General features: G+C 42.9%; 1 protein-coding gene across 1 annotated transcript in view; it reads right to left on the minus strand.

Annotated features, from left to right (window-relative positions):
• Positions 1-16,657, minus strand: part of COXFA4L2 (cytochrome c oxidase hypoxia associated subunit FA4L2) — a 42,151-nt gene that overhangs the window by 16,633 nt on the left and 8,861 nt on the right. The window contains exon 2 of the mRNA XM_035102167.3: positions 13,332-13,420. Within this exon, the coding sequence (XP_034958058.3) occupies positions 13,332-13,420 (89 nt within the window). The remainder of the gene's footprint in view (positions 1-13,331; positions 13,421-16,657) is intronic.

Below are 16,657 nucleotides of genomic sequence, written 5' to 3' on the forward strand. Positions count from 1 at the left end.
ACCAAACTTTCCATGTGGGAATCAGGCACTGATGAGAAAAGAAGGCGCTTGCAGAGAAACCAAATCTGGATGCTTTTACCTCACCCCAAATCCTTGGGGTTGTTTCCAATGACAGTCCTACTCAGATTAGATCCATTTAAATTAATGGACCTAAAACATTTATGGTTCATTGATTTCAATGGTAGCAACCCTTGGGTTTTATTCCTTTCTTCATTGCCTTGGCCAGCACCAGCAGTTGGTAGTGCCAGGCCTTTGCTGGGAGGATTCAGAAACTGTTAAGGGGATCAGCCTCAGTTTCCACTACACAGAGAGGGCAGGGTGCACGAGAGGAGGGAGAGAGAGAGGGGGGGGAGAGGGAGAGAGAGAGAGATATGGAACAGGGGATTTGGGTTCAGATCTATGCAGATAATAAATAAAAACTGATGACATGAGTGGTGGAAATAACCACCATTGCCTTGGAAGTCCTTCCCCCTATTCCCTGGCTTTTGAAGCTGACTGTGGTTACACAGTGGAAAGGGAAAGCACACTGTACATTCTCGAGGACATGGTCTTCTCTTGTCTAGGGGCGCAATGGGACTAGGAGGGCCCATGGAGGGCCCTACAAAAATCCAGAGCTGGCTTTGCCAATGCCTGTTAAGAGGCTAGTGAACATCCCCGGACGTCTGTTCAAGTGTTGTGTGCAGAACTCAATCCCAGGCACAGGGGCTCTAGAGCTGATAATTGCTTTGCTAAGTGCCCTGGGCAGATGGTGTCAAATTGAATCAATGATAGTTTTAGCAGAAGCAAACAGATATTATAAAAGCATTAGGCATCTTCAAAGGGTGACTCACAGCGCACTTGCCAGAGGCGCAGCGGCCTGGTGTTTTGCAGGCAGGCATAGGCAACTGAGAGAGAGGGATGAATAGCCATTTACCCCTTTGCTGTTCCTTCCTCCATTTTTTCCCAGGGCAGTTTTGCACAGGTGCAAACTTCAAATCCATCCATTAGTTCCACCTTGGCTATTTGCCAGTATGCTATTGGGGAACTACAGGGTCCCAATAGCAGAATAGAACAACCAGTTATTGGGAGTGTGCAGGGGCTTGCAATGGGGTCAGTGCAAGTAAGTCACACCCACTGTATAGACTCTGCCCCGCTGCAATGTGCAAAGCAGTGCTGGAATGATGGGGTTGGGAGATGTAGGTCTATAGTTCACACATGTACGTTGCTTGATTACTGTAGACCTGTTTGCTGTACACTTGATGGCTGCTTCATCTGTGGCAAGATAGTTTCCTTAAAGATGCAGACGTGCATAAATAAATAAGAAAAGTACTCTGAACATGTACAAAGTCTCTTTCACTTACCGCTAAGCAGCTGATCAGGGCTTCCTTCCCAAGGCAGACAGTATACCCAGTATACCTGAAGGAGTATCTCCACCCCCATCGTTCAGCCCGGACACTGAGGTCCAGCTCCAAGGGCCTTCTGACAGTTCCCTCACTGCAAAAGTGAAGTTACAGGGAACCAGGCAGAGGGCCTTCTCGATAGTGGCGCCCACCCTGTGGAATGCCCTCCCATCAGATGTCAAGGAAATAAACAACTATCCGACTTTTAGAAGACAACTGAAGGCAGTTTAGGGAAGTTTTTAATGTTTGAAGCTTTATTGTATTTTTAATGTTCTGTTGAAAGCCTCCCAGAGTGGCTGGGGAAACCTAGCCAGATGGGCGGGGTAGAAATAATTAAAAAATTGTTGTTGTTGTTGTTATACAGTGGCACCTTTTGCTTTCAAAATTAAGCACTGGCTAGACCTTCTTGACAGGGACCCAGGTGGCGCTGTGGTTAAACCACTGAGCCTAGGGCTTGCTGATCAGAAGGTCGGCGGTTCGAATCCCTGTGACGGGGTGAGCTCCCGTTGCTTGGTCCCAGCTCCTGCCAACCTAGCAGTTCGAAAGCACGTCAAAATGCAAGTAGATAAATAGGAACCGCTATAGTGGGAAGGTAAACGGCATTTCCTTTTTTTTTAAGTTTTAAAATGTAAACTTTATTAATTCATTCTTTAAAACATGTACAGTAAAAATATTTGTGCAACACATCCATACAACAAATATAAGAATAAAACCACTTCCCAACTCCTAACGTGTCGCTTACTTCTCCTATTCACTATATTCTTGCATTGTCATATCTCCATTTATATCATATTAGTATAATTCCCTTTTCTTATCACTTAATTCTTTTAACCAAATCCCCTGTTCTCCTCTAGCTTAAACAAACCCTTAACTCAGTTTGGATATTCTTCTTCCTAAAATATTCTTCCACATATTCCCATTTTTTAATCAATTTTTGTTTCGATACATTTCTTATTACGGCAGTCATTTTATCCAGATTCATTAATTCAACTAATTTTATCTGCCATTCTGCTACTCCTGGTGCCTCTTCTTTTTTCCAATTCTGACCTATCAGTAATCGTGCTGCTGCGCATCCATAAAGAAAAATATCTCTTCTATCCTTAGGAAGGTTTTCTGGGAGAAGAGAAGACTTAATAAAAAATATTCCGGGTTTTTTTTTAAAGTAACTTTCACTATCTTTTTTAATTCCTCATAGACATCCCCCCAAAATTTTTTAATTTTTATACAACCCCACCAGCAATGCATATAATCTCCTATTTTGTTACAACACTTCCAACAATTTTTATCAGCATTTTTATATATTTTGGCAATCTTATCCGGCGTAAGGTGCCAACGATATAGCATTTTCAGCATATTTTCCTTGATCCCTTCGCAGGCCGTGAATTTCATTGTTCTCTTCAACAGCTGTTCCCATTGTACTTTATAGATTGGTTTGCCCAGATCCTGTGCCCATTTAGTCATAACACACTTTATTTCCTCATCTTTTAATTCCCATTCCAAAAGATATTTATAAACTTTGGATAATGATTTGGTCTTATTGTCAATTATTAATTCCTGAATCTTAGATTTCCCATTAGGGAACCCTTTAACTTTATGTTCCATAAAAAGGCTTTGAACTTGGATATACTGTAGCCAACTAGCACAATTTAACCTTATCTGCTCATATGGTTTTAATATTAATTGATCTCCTTTCTTTTCTATTAAATCTTGGTAAGTTAGCCAGTTTCCCTTTTTGATTTTCCCTCCCACTGCTGTCATTTCTAGTGGGGAAGCCCACCACGGGGTTTGAGGTTCCAATAAGTTCCTAAATTCCAACCAATTTTTAAATAAAGTTTTCTTTAATACGTGATCTGAAAATTGTTTAAATTTATTTCCCTCTCCCTGAACCAGGTAAGTGTGCCATCCGGTCGTATTTCTAAATCCTTCCACAGTCAATATTTCCTCATCTTCTAATACAAACCATTCCTTGAGCCAACAAAGGCAGGCAGATGCATGGTAAAGTCTGAGATCTGGAACCCCCCAACCCCCTCTTTCTTTAATATCCGTGAGCAATCTATACTGTATCCTTGGTTTCCCCCCCATCCAAATGAAATTACTTAAATCCTTCCTCCAATTATCAAAGATTTCCTTTTTACCTACTATGGGCAGCATCTGAAACAAAAATAACATCTTTGGGAGTATTGCCATTTTAATTGCCGCTATTCTTCCTGAGAGTGAGAGTTTCAAATCTTTCCATCGCTCAATATCCTTTTTAATCTCCTTCCAGATTCTTCCATAGTTATTTTCAAATAGATTTATATTATTTACGCCAATTATAATGCCCAAATATTTAAAAATTTTTACTATCTCCCATCCTAAAGATTTCTCCAATTTATCCAATTCATTTCCCTTTATATTTTTGACCATCACCTTAGTCTTTTTTTCATTGATTCTAAGCCCCGATACCTCCTCAAAATTTTTTAGAACTTCTCTCAGGCCTTTGATCGTTTCCTCTGGATCTTCTATTATTACCAACATATCATCAGCGAAGGCGCTGATCTTATATTCTTTCCCTTTAACTTTAATTCCTTTAATTTCTTTGTCTTCCTTGATATCTGTTAACAGGAACTCAATTGACAGGACAAACAGCAACGGGGAGAGGGGGCACCCCTGCCTTGTTCCTCTTCCTATCTCGAATTCCTCCAACACCTCCCCGTTTAAAATTAACTTTGCAAATTGTCTGCTATATATTGAATTGATTCCTTCAAAGAATTTCCCTTTTATGCCATATGTCTCTAGCGATTTCTTCATAAACATCCAAGATAATGAGTCAAAGGCTTTTTCGATATCAAGGAAGACAAAGCCCGCCCTTTTCCCCGGAGTCCAGTCTAGGTATTCTAATAAATCCAAAAGGATTCTTATATTTCTAGACATCATTCTTCCTGGTAAAAATCCTTGTTGATTCTTCCCTATAATTCTGATCAAAACCTTTTTTAATCTACTGGCCAAGATATCAGCATAAATTTTATAATCTATATTAAGAAGAGAGATCGGCCTAAAATTTCCCACCTGCTTAAATTCCTCCTCATCTTTCGGGATCAAAGTCACATATGCCTCCTGCCATGTCCTTGGCACCAGACCTCCTTCTAAGATACCATTCACCAATTTTTGATATGCCCCTCCTAGTTCCTCTTTGAAGATTTTATAATGCTGGCTTGATATGCCATCTGTCCCAGGAGACTTGCCTAATTTAGCTTTTTTAATAGCATCATATATTTCCTGTAAAGTCACGGGATTATTAAGTGCTTCTCTTTCTTCCTCCGTGATTATTTCTCTCCTTTTTCCCCTAAAATAATTGTTTAATTTTTCTTCATTTATCCTGCCTTTATCATATAATTTTTTATAATATTTAATAAAGCATTTTTGAATATCTTCTATTTTTGTTAACCTTACTCCCCCGTCCATAATCCCACTAACTATCCTTTCCTTTTGAATCTTTCTTAATTTCCATCCTAATAATTTCCCCGTCTTATCTCCCCACTCAAAATTTCTTTGTTTAGCCCATTTTATCTTATTTTCTATTTCCTGGCCTATCAATGCAGAGAGCTCTTTCTGTAAAATTTTGATTCTCATCCCCAACTCTTTATTATTTGGATTATCCACTAATTCTTTCTCTTTCTTACCAATTTCTTTCTTTATTTCTTCCATATTCTTCTCTCTTTCTCTTTTTATTCTACTCTTTTGTTGGATATATAATCCCCTAACAAAGGCCTTACCCGCATCCCATACTGTTGTTATGTCTACTTCTTCTGAAACATTATTTTTATAAAATTCTTTTAACAATTCTTTCATTTTTTTTACAAATGCCTCATCATTTAAGATTCTCTCATCCATTCTCCACCTATTAATTTTTATATTTTTTCCTTTGATTTTTGTCATAATTGGGTTATGGTCCGTTATTGATTTAATCATTATTGCGCATTTATTTGCTTTCTGAATTAAGCCAGGTGTTAGCCAAATCATGTCAATTCTAGATGCTGATTTTTTTGCATGGGAAAAATAAGTAAATTTCTTCTCGGTCGGGTTATCCCTCCTCCAGATATCTTCAAATTCATAATTCTTTATCAAATTTAGAAAATTTTCTGGTAATTTCCCTCTATCCTTTTTCCTTTCCCTTTTGTTTGTTCTGTCTAGCTCGGGTTGTATTACCCCGTTAAAATCTCCTAATAAGATTATTTTCTCATCCAAAATATACTCTCCCATCTTCTCTCCCAATTTTTTATAGAAATCTTTTTTACAGCCATTTGGCGCGTAGATATTTACCACTACTACATTCTTGCCTGGAATAGTTAGTCTCACTCCCACCATCCTTCCTTCCTCATCCTGAAATAGTTTCTCGGATTTTATATTTTGCTTAACATAGATTACTACCCATTTTTTCTTTTTCCTATTGCAAGAGATAAATTCCGTTCCTAATCTTTTGTTAATTAATACTCTCTCATGCTTTTTAGAAATATGGGTTTCTTGGAGTGCAATAACATTCCAATTGTTCTTTTTTAATATGCGTTCTATCTTGTTACGTTTACACTTATTATTTAACCCATTAGTATTCCAAGAAACAATATTAAGATCCATTACTTTATTTAAATTCGCAAATAAATTTCTAAAAAATACTTCTACATAAACAAATTACCCTCTCGAAACGGCTTTAATACAGGGTGAAATAAATTTTCAAAGGAAGAGATTGTGATCCAATTTGGCACTCTGCTATTACTCTCAGGGTTGCTTGTTCACCTAAACTTACAAAAAAGAAAATTCAACAGATCAAGTTATCGGTTCAGACTATTCCTACTAATCCACCATTCAATCATTCAAGTTCGTCTCCCCCTTCCTCCCCTTCCTTAAAGAGCTCTTTCCTATTTCTATTACAGAATTTCTCCGCTTCTCCCACCGATCTGAATGTTCTTTTTCTACCTTTGAATACAAAGGTGAGCCCCTCGGGATACTCCCGAGCAAACCAAATACCCTGCTTTGTTAGGGCCTCTGTCAGGTCTTTATAAGCCTGTCTTTTCATTCTGAACCTCCTGGGTATCTCCCTAAATATGGCTATTGTCCTTCCTTCTATGATTAAATTTTCCTGCTTTTTCTTTTGGAAGATTTTATCTTTCAAAAATATGGAATTCAAGATTAACATGCAGTCTCCTGGCCCCTTAATATTCTTTGCTCTATCAATTCTTATTCTATAAATTTTCTCAATGTCCATTGCTAAATCTTCCTCCTTCACTTGCAGCCATTCAGCCAGTCCTTTAATTATTTTCTCTTCTACTTGTTCACCTGCAGTCTCCGGTACACCTCTCATCCTCAAGTGCAGTTCTTTTTGCTTCATCTCCAGGAGAGCAATTTGGTCCGCTAAGTCCTCCTGTGTCTTCTTTCTTTTTTTCGCTTCTTCTTCGTCTTTTTCTCTTGCGGCCTTCATTTCTTTATTTTCCATTGTCACTTTCTTTATGGCTTCCTCCTGTTTGCTCATTTTAACACTCAAGTCCTTAACAGCTTTATCCAGTTCTTTATTTTTCCCATGTAATTCCTTCATTTGGCCAGTCAGATCTGCAATCATTTTAGAATTTCCTTCAATTTTAGATTGGAGATTGTATTCCACAGAGTCTAATTTCTCGTTTATAGACTTATTCATTTCCGTTATAAGCTCCTTTATGTCAGACAGAGCATCATTGTCACTTGGTATGGTCATTGATTGCCTCCTTTGTTGATTTCCTGCCATTGCTGTCGCAGATCCTTGCTGTTCTTTATATTTTTTCAAAGGCATGCTCTGCTGTACAATCTCCTTCCTTTAAGTCTATCTCTCAAGATCTTCCTGTTTGGTTTAAATCCCTTGGTTTGACAGATTCCCCTTTATTCTCTTCCTTGGGAGTCCCCTCTCCCACCTTTAGAAAATCATTCTCTTTGCTTCAGTCTGCTTTAAAAGGGATCAGCGACAGGAGTGGGGGGGGGGGAGAGCTCTCCACCGACACAGATCTTTGTTCTTTTATGGCAGCTTGCCAGAAGTTTAGATTACAGCGCTCCCTCCCACGCCTCTCAGTACTGTAGTCCTAACTGTGCAAGCCGTGTGAGTTGTCACGTCGCTTTCTCTTTTCACCCTCTCCTCCTCCTGTTCCTCTCCGTCCTTCCCCCTCCTCTTCTCTGCTCAAGGAAGATCTTTTTAGCAGAGCCTGGCACTCCTCCAAGTCTCCATTTTGAAACAAAATGAAACAAAGTTCTTAGCTCAGTTGTTTGGGGATTGTTCTTTTTATATTATGTATTTCCTCGCTCTTCTATTACCCCCTGTAATCAGTCCATGGTCTGAAGCACAATTTTTACAGCAATCCACAGAGCTATCGATCGCAAGTCTCTAGCGACACGTAAAAAAGTTCATTCGACTCTTCCCCCCGACCCGTGCAGTAATTATAGCCCTTTTAAAATATTCTCCTCCAACTCACGGGTCGGAATTCTCTGCTTTTTCTTCAGCCGAAGAGCTCTGGTGCTTGCTAGGTGGATCTCTGGGGCGCCGCGTCTGCAGTTACTTTGTAGCGATCGCTGCTCTTGTTGCCGCTACCGCCGAAATCGCGTCTGGCTCCTCTCCGCCGCTTTCACCTTTTTTGGGGTGCCGCGGCAGAGTTCCGCCACTCTACGCTGCTTTTGTTATCTCAGCAGGGGCCCCGTACCTCTGCCTTTATATGCGGGGGGGTTTCGGGCGCCAATCACCCCCCGTTCTCCCACTAGCTGCAGTTTTTCGCTCCGCTGTTATCGGAGCTCTTTCACCCTGATCCACTCGCTAGCGCACCTTCACCGGAAGTGCCCGGTAAACGGCATTTCCATGTGCTGCTCTGGTTTGCCAGAAGCGGCTTTGTCATGCTGGCCACATGACCTGGAAGCTATACGCCGGCTCCCTCGGCCAATAATGCGAGATGAGCGCGCAACCCCAGAGTCGGTCACGACTGGACCTAATGGTCAGGGGTCCCTTTACCTTTACCTTAGACCTTCTTGACACAATTTTGAGAAGATGGATCTATTTCTTTTAAAACGATTGAAACATATGGTGAAACCCTCAGCTAAACATTGTGCTAGAATTACTTGGACACTTCCATCTATGTCTACCAACATCACCCTTTTACGATCGCCAAAGTGTCTTCCAGGTGATCGTAAGAGGTGCTTTGGCGATAGTTAAAGGCTGGTGCCAAAGCACCTCTGGGAGGCTATGCCTGCAGCCACCTCTGGGAGGCTATACCTGGAGTCCAGTGACTGAGGAGGGAGCACAAGGGCTTCTGCCTCTTGGATTTGTGTGAGTGTCCAGGCTTGTGTGTGTGTTTGTTTCTGGCCGGTGATCTTGCAGGTGACCTTGGAAGTGTGCTCTCCCTGAGCACATGGTCTGAGGGGGTGGGGCTTCTGTGGAGTCAGGTGAGTCAGGTGACTAGCTGTGGGTGGAGCTAGTCAGTGCCTGGAGTCCAGCGATTGAGGAGGGAGCACAAGGTGAGCTGAGCTTGGGGGACACTCTGTAGGTTTTGCGGATTTGTCATTTTAGGGGTGTGTGTGATAAAGTTTGTGTGCTTATCTGTTTCCTTATTTGTTTCTGTGCTTGTGCTTGTTTTCTAGGGCTTCTGCCGCTTGGATTTGTGTGACTGTCCAGGCTTGTATGTGTGTTTCTTTCTGGCCGGTGACCTTGCAGGTGACCTTGGAAGTGTGCTCTGGCGGCACATGCAGTTTAAGCCATCTTTTAGATTTAGGGGAGTTAGTCTCAAACATTTATTGGGGGAGCCCTAGGCTTCTTTTTTGTCCTGACCTCAAGCTTTTCAAGATGGAGGGTGAGGGAACAACTGCAGTCACCTGCAATTCCTGCACAATGTTTGTATTCTTGCCAAAGAATGTAGGCAGCTACACCTGCGGCAAGTGCAAGTTGGTTGCCCTACTAGAAGACAAGGTCCAGCAACTTCAGGCCCATGTATCTACGCTCCAGAGAATTTATGAGCTGAAGCTTTTCTTGGATGCAGCATAGCACACTTTCTGGACCAAAGAGGAGACAGGGGACATCCTTGAGGAGGAGGTCAGTTCCCCAGCACAGGAGCCAGATGTATGGAGGAATGTGATTCATAGAAGTAGAAGGCCCAGGGATCGCTCTGAGGGTTTAGAACTACACAATCGATTTGAAGTACTCTCCCTTAACATGGAAGACGAAGAACAGACTCCATTTGAAGATCTCTCCCTCATCACAGTTGATCAGGAATATGAAGACGAGCAGCAAAGTCAGTCCTCCGGGAATATGCAGGTGACTTTGGAAGGGACAGTACATGGAAGAATCATGACCAAGCATATTAGGAGGCGTGTAGTGGTGATAGGGGATTCCCTACTGAGGGGTACAGAAGCAGTGATCTGTGGGTCTGACAAGATGTCTCAAGAGGTGTGCTGTCTCCCTGGGGCCAAGATCCAAGATGTAATATAACGGCTGCAAGGAATTATAAAACCCACCGACAAATACCCCTTCCTTTTGGTCCATGTGGGAACCAATGACACTGCTAGCCATAGCCTCCAGAAGATCAAAAGTGATTATGAGGCTCTGGGCAGGAAGTTGAAGCAATTAAATGCACAAATTGTCATCTCATCTGTCCTCCCAGTTGAACGACGTGGCCCAGGGAGAGAGGGATAAATAGGGGTAGTGAACAACTGGCTTCACAAATGGTGCAAGCAGGAACAGTTTGGATTCACAGAACATGGTCTGCAGTTTCTTGAAGATGGACTTCTGGCAAGTGATGGGCTGCACCTCACAAAGGTTGGGAGGAATGTTTTTGCCAAGAATCTCAAAAACCTCACCAGGAGGGCTTTAAACTGACTTATGTGGGGGAGGGAGACAGTGGTCCTGAAGGTAGTAATCTATCAAGTGCTGAAAATGATCATCCATATGTCAGGGACCAAATGGAGGAAACAGCACGCAAACCTAGTGGTTGGAGGAGAAAATCCTTAAATAAGAGGCTGGGGGGGGTGATCAATGGTCTTCAATGTCTGTATACTAATGCACAGAGCATGGGAAATAAACAAGATGAACTTGAGCTCTTGGTGCAGCAAACTAAATACGACATAATATGCATCACTGAAACCTGGTGGGATGAGTCTCATGATTGGGATGTAGTAATAGAGGGATACAATCTATTTCTGCGAAATAGACCAAACAGGAAAGGAGGAGGAGTGGTGTTATACGTCAGGTATGTGTATACCTGTGAAGAGATCCAGGATTTAAAACTTCAAAGCCAAATTGAGAGTATCTGGGTCAAAATTAAGGGGAAAATAACAGCGATCTCATTGTGGGAGTATACTATAGATCCCCAAGCCAAACTGAGGACACAGATGAAGCCTTCCTGGAACAGATGACCAAGCATTCAAAAGGAAGTGAGATAGTAGTAATGGGGGATTTCAACTACCCTGATATTTGTTGGATGTCAAACTCAGCCAAGAGCATAAGGTCGAACAGATTCCTCACTGGCCTTGCAGACAACTTCATTGTCCAGAAAGTGGGCGAAGGAACAAGAGGATCAGCCATTTTAGATCTGGTCCTAACCAATAGTGATGACCTGGTTAGTGGGGTAGAAGTGGAAGGATCATTAGGTGGGAGTGACCATGCTCTTCTGGAGTTTATTATACAGCGGAAAGGAGCAACTAAGCATACTAAGACTCAAATTCTAGACTTTAAGAAAGCCTAATTCAGAAAACTTAGGGAAACACTGGGTGAAATCCCATGGATAGAAATACTAAAACGGAAGGGAGTTCATGATGGTTGGGAGTTTGTTAAAAGGGAGATATTAAAAGCACAACTTCAGGCAATACCAATGAGACGGAAACATGGAAGGTGCCTAAAGAAGCCAGAGTGGTTATCTAAAGAACTTTTAACTGAGTTAAGATTTAAAAGGGATATGTACAAAAAATGGAAAAAGGGGCAAACCACAAGAGAGGAATTCAAACAAATAGCCAGCACGTGTAGAGACAAAGTCAGAAAAGCTAAAGCACAGAGTGAACTCAGGCTTGCTAGAGAGGTTAAAAGCAACAAAAAGGGCTTTTATGGGTATGTCCGTAGCAAAAGGAAGAACAAGGAAACAGTGGGGTCACTTAAAGGAGAAGATGGTGAAATGCGAACAGGGGACAGAGAAAGGGCAGAACTCCTCAATGCCTTCTTTGCCTCATTCTTCTCCAAAAAAGAAAACAATGCCTGACCTGAAGAATTGGGAGCAGATGATTTAGCAGGGGAAACACAGCCCTAAACAAGTAAGGAGGTAGTACAAGAATACTTGGCTAGTTTAGATGTATTCGAGTCTCCAGGGCCAGATGAACTACATCCAAGAGTATTAAAAGAACTGGCAGAGGTGATTTCCGAACCAATGGCAGTAATCTTCCTGGAGAACAGGCGAAGTCCCAGCAGACTGGAGGAGGGCAAATGTTGTCCCTCTTTTCAAAAAGGGGAAAAGAGAGGACCCAAACAATTACCGCCCAGTCAGCCTGACATCAGTACCAGGAAAGATTCTAGAGCAGATCATTAAGTAAAGGGTCTGTGAGCACCTAGAAAGGGACGCTGTGATCACTAAAAGTCAGCATGGGTTTCTGAAAAATAGGTCATGTCAGACTAATCTGATCTCATTTTTTGACAGAGTCACAAGCCTGGTAGATGAAGGGAACACTGTGGATGTAGCATATCTTGATTTCAGCAAGGCCTTTGACAAGGTGCCCCTTGATATTCTTGTAAAGAAGCTAGTAAAATGCGGGCTGGACAATGCTACCATTCAATGGATTTGTAACTGGCTGACTGACCGAACCCAAAGGGTGCTCATCAATGGCTCCTCTTAATCCTGAAGAGAAGTGACTAGTGGGGTGCCACAGGGTTCTGTCTTGGGCCCAGGCTTATTCAACATCTTTATAAACGACTTGGATGATGGGCTTGAGAGCATCCTGATCAAGTTTGCAGATGACACCAAATTGGGAGGGTTGGCTAATACCCCAGAGAACAGGATCACACTTCAAAATGACCTTAACAGATTAGAGAACTGGGCCAAAGCAAACAAGATGAATTTTAACAGGGAGAAATGTAAAGTACTACACTCGGGCAAATAATATGAAAGGCACAAATACAGGATGGGTGACACTGCGGCGGTGGCAGTATCGGTGGCTGCTGGGCGCCAACAAATTTAATAGCGTCGCGTGAGGAGCTGTCTGGTGGCACAGTAGCGCCCCTGGTGGCCAGGCGCCCTGGCGGGAGGCAGGCCCCTCCAGAAGGGAGGGAAGTCCTTCTCATCAGGGTCTGGCGCAGCAGCGCAAGCATCAGCTGTCTGGCAGCGCAGCGGCGCCCCTGGTGGCCAGGCGCCCTGGCGCATTGCGCCACCCAGCCCAGGCCTAGCGACAGCCCTGGTAGGAAGCAGCAAAGGTACAAGGTAGGAAGGGAGGGAGGGAGGGAGGGGTGGGCAGGCAAGCAGTGGTGGGGGAAGAGGATGATGGGGGCATGGATGTGTACCAGCACCTATTTTTCAGGGGGGGGGGGGCGACCACTGGCTGCACCTTCCATTTCTTCTGAAAAATAAGTCCCCCTGGTCTGGAAAAAAAAATGTGGGAAGAAGCACAGGGAGAATTCAGGATGACTATGCTTGAATGATGGTATTGTGTGGATGCCTTACCAGAAATGAGTGAACAAAGCATTACAAATCCACACAGGTCTATTACTATCTGTATGACTATCTGTATTTTATTTATGTTTTGCAACTACCGGTGAATGATCTGGAAATGTTATTATATTTTATTATGTAAACTTTTCTAATGTGAGTCATTTTGAGCATGGTTTAGCACAGGAAAGTGGCATACAAATAAACTGATGATGATGATGATGCCTGCAACTATGCCACAAGTAACTCATTCTCATTGCAACCGAGTAGTGATCTCCCGCCAGAAACATACCTCACGTCGGGACTGTAGATGGCCAGCCTCAAAAGGTAGAGGGCAGCACTACCCAATCCGAGTCCAATGAAGCCAATGAGGGGGATGAGCTGGAGAGAGAAAGGTGAAAAATACGTAGATAAAATGAATATTTATCAGGAGGACTGGGGAGTTAAAGGGAGCCCTGACACATCAGGAGAGTTGCAGGGGAAATATGGCACAGCAATCGCATAGCCAAGCTCTAGTACACAGTGTAGCTGTCAGTTTGAGTGGCTGAATTAAAAGAGGGGGAGAAAAATAGACATATCGAGGGGAGGAATTGGATCTGGGGATGAGAAATTGCCTGCCACTCCCCATACCTCCCGGGATGGGGGAGAGCAAGGCCTCTTAACACTGGATACTGGAGCATATTGGTGGTTGAGTGGGAAAGTCTAGGGGCAGTAGAAGGAAGCACATATTTTCTCCCTCTGCTTGCTGAGCCCTTAGGGAGATGGTTATGAGGGGCATTTTGTCAACAGCAATGTAACTGATGGAGCTGTGGTTGCTATTTGTGGGAGATGAGAAGATGAGCACCTCTGTCTGGTAAATGAAAGCCATTATTTATTGTGATACACTTAGTACCTTCACTTTTGCACTTCTCCATCCAACTCAGATATATTTTTATCAATCCACTTACCCATTCTTGACCTCTCTTGTTCAAACTGAGTTTTCTTCCTCACACCCCAATCCAATCTATCTTCCTTCCTTCCTTCCTTCCTTCCTTCCTTCCTTCCTTCCTTCCTTCCTTCCTTCCTTCCTTCCTTCCTCAATGTCATTTTCTACTTAACTACCTCATAGTCAATCTGCTGTTCTCAAAATTAGTGGAGAGCAGTAAAAAGATGGATTAATGCTTATTTTTGGTACAGGAATTCCAATAAGAATATCTCCTTCCATACAGTCCTGCCATCCATTGAGGACAAAGAATTTTAGCATATTCTCCCACTATCTTAAGTGTCGTTGTTGTGTGGGAAAGGGCTTTGCCCTTTGTGGCACCCAAGACATGGAGCATGTTGTCTGGTGAGATCCAACTGGCTTCCTCTTTACAGGAACCAGATTGTGGAATGAGGTTTAATTAACACAGAATATAGGGATATGGCCTTCTGCAGAGGAATAATCATTCTAACAATTTCAGCTTTCTTTCAACTTTTTTAATATACAAAAAGTTCCTAGTCCATTTGATTACAACAATCAGTCTGAAAGTATGAGGGCGATGTATGATTAAATCTTAAATGCTGATATAGAGGACATGGTAGAGAAAGTTTTCTACTGGTCAGGAGGCATGGCTGCATCCTTGCTTTCGCCCATGTATTTTGTAAATCAATATTTTCTCTTTGGTTGCCTTGAATATCTAGTCAGGGTCACAGCTGGGCCACCAACTGAAGCTGAAGGAAGGCACTTCATGACACCTAAGCTACTCGTGCCTTGAGTGACCCTAGTGGATCCAGAAGTACCCCCAAACTGAACACCAGCCCCTTTAGAGGGAATGCAACCCTACCTAAAACAGGTTGACCCCACCAATACAGTCAAAAGAACCAGATGGAGCTTCAGTTTAACCAGCATTATTCATCCAGTCCATCACTGAGTCTAGACCACCCACTGCCACAGATGCAGATGCAAAGGATAAATAGAGAGGTGTTTCATCTGCATATTGATGACAATGCCATTCAAATTCTTGGATGATGCTACTCAGTGGTTTCATGTAGATGTTAAACAGCATGAGGTATAAGGCTGACCTTTGTGGCACCCCACATTGGAGGGTCCATAGGGTGGAAATGTCCATCCCAAATACTGACAGCTGAAGTATTCTCAAGTTCTCAACTAATCAAGCTGGGCATTATTGGTTGCTGCTGGTGGTCTGGAATGGGGCATAAGATGACTGCAGCTTTTCAGAGTGTTGAAAGTGCTATGATAGACTAGAGTATGGTTGCTGTTCATGTTGTGTACCCCATCCCAACTTTTGCCTCTGGTAAACAGGTTTTGCAGATTTGGGTAGTGTCACAAAAGCCTGCAAAACTGGTTTGATCAGGGACTACTGTGGAACATACAGCAAGGGGGAACAATCCCTCTGTCAATCCTATTTCCGCTATCTGGTGCACTATTGCTTGCTTTCCAGCCAAACTTGATGTCCAGTGCCGAATACTCTGCCTGCCAATAGTTTGATTCTGAGGCTGTTTTCTACAGCCACACTTCTCTCCAAATCCCTGCAACACACGTACACACCCACATACACAAAATGTTTACGTTTGCTTGCCTCTTGGGCTCCAACTACCATCCCTATTTAACGAAGCTGCCCTGAACGCCAACAGCTTTTGTATCCAATTCCAAGGTAATTTCCTTCCTAGCCTGCTATATGAATCCCCAGGAGGCTGAAGGTGCAAAGCCTCAATCCAAACAGATACAGCAGCCGCTTGACCTTTCCCAAATTGCACTGGCCCCTCATGCCCAGCTAGATGTTTGGAGCATAATGAACCTCTGTGTCTACCCCCCTGCCCTCTAGGAAACAAATAGCCAGGAGTTTATAATCCTAACTATTGCCATAGAAGCGAATCAAAACATTGCCTACCCCAGAACACAGAGTGGAATCTGGGAAGTAGAGGGGCAAGGCATTCACATAAATATGAATTTTCTGATTGATTACAGGCTGTGATCTTTGACAGGGCTAGGAATCCAGGTACTGAAAACTCTATCTGTTGGGATATATATCCCAAAGATATTTTGTTCTAAGATCCCCCCAAAGAATGTCACTTCACATAATTTTCTCCGAGGGTTGATGTAACACAAGGGGTGAGAAAGGGTTGGGAATGATTCATAGGTTTTATTCCCATAGTGGAATATTTTATTCCAGTCCAGAAAGGGCCATGGCTCAGCAGTAGAGTACCTGCTTTGCATGCAGAAGGTCCCAGGTTCAATCCCCAGCATCTCCAGGTAGGACTTGGAAAGATCCATTCCTGAAGGCCTGAGCAGCCACTGCTAGTCAGGGCAGACAATCATGAGCTTGATGAACCAATGGTCTGACTTGGTATAAGGCAGCTTCCTGGGTTCCTATCCATTCTTAATCTCCCATTGGGAGACTTGTTGGCATCCTTCTGGAATTTAGAATAATTTGGCCACCATTGAACCCACAACTTTGCTTGTGACCAGGCAGTGTCCCATTCATTTCCCCATTTTCCCTGCTCAGCCTGAGGCACTGCTACCCTCCCCACCTCACACCCTTTGGCGCTTCCAACTTTCAGCAGATGCCAGGTGTGATTCAGGAGGTTAGAGTTGTTGAGAAATAATGATTTCCCTTTTTTCACATTGTGTGCCGG

This window comes from Zootoca vivipara, chromosome 2 (genome assembly GCF_965207765.1).
Source record: "Zootoca vivipara chromosome 2, rZooViv2.hap1.1, whole genome shotgun sequence".
NCBI lineage: Eukaryota > Metazoa > Chordata > Lepidosauria > Squamata > Lacertidae > Zootoca > Zootoca vivipara.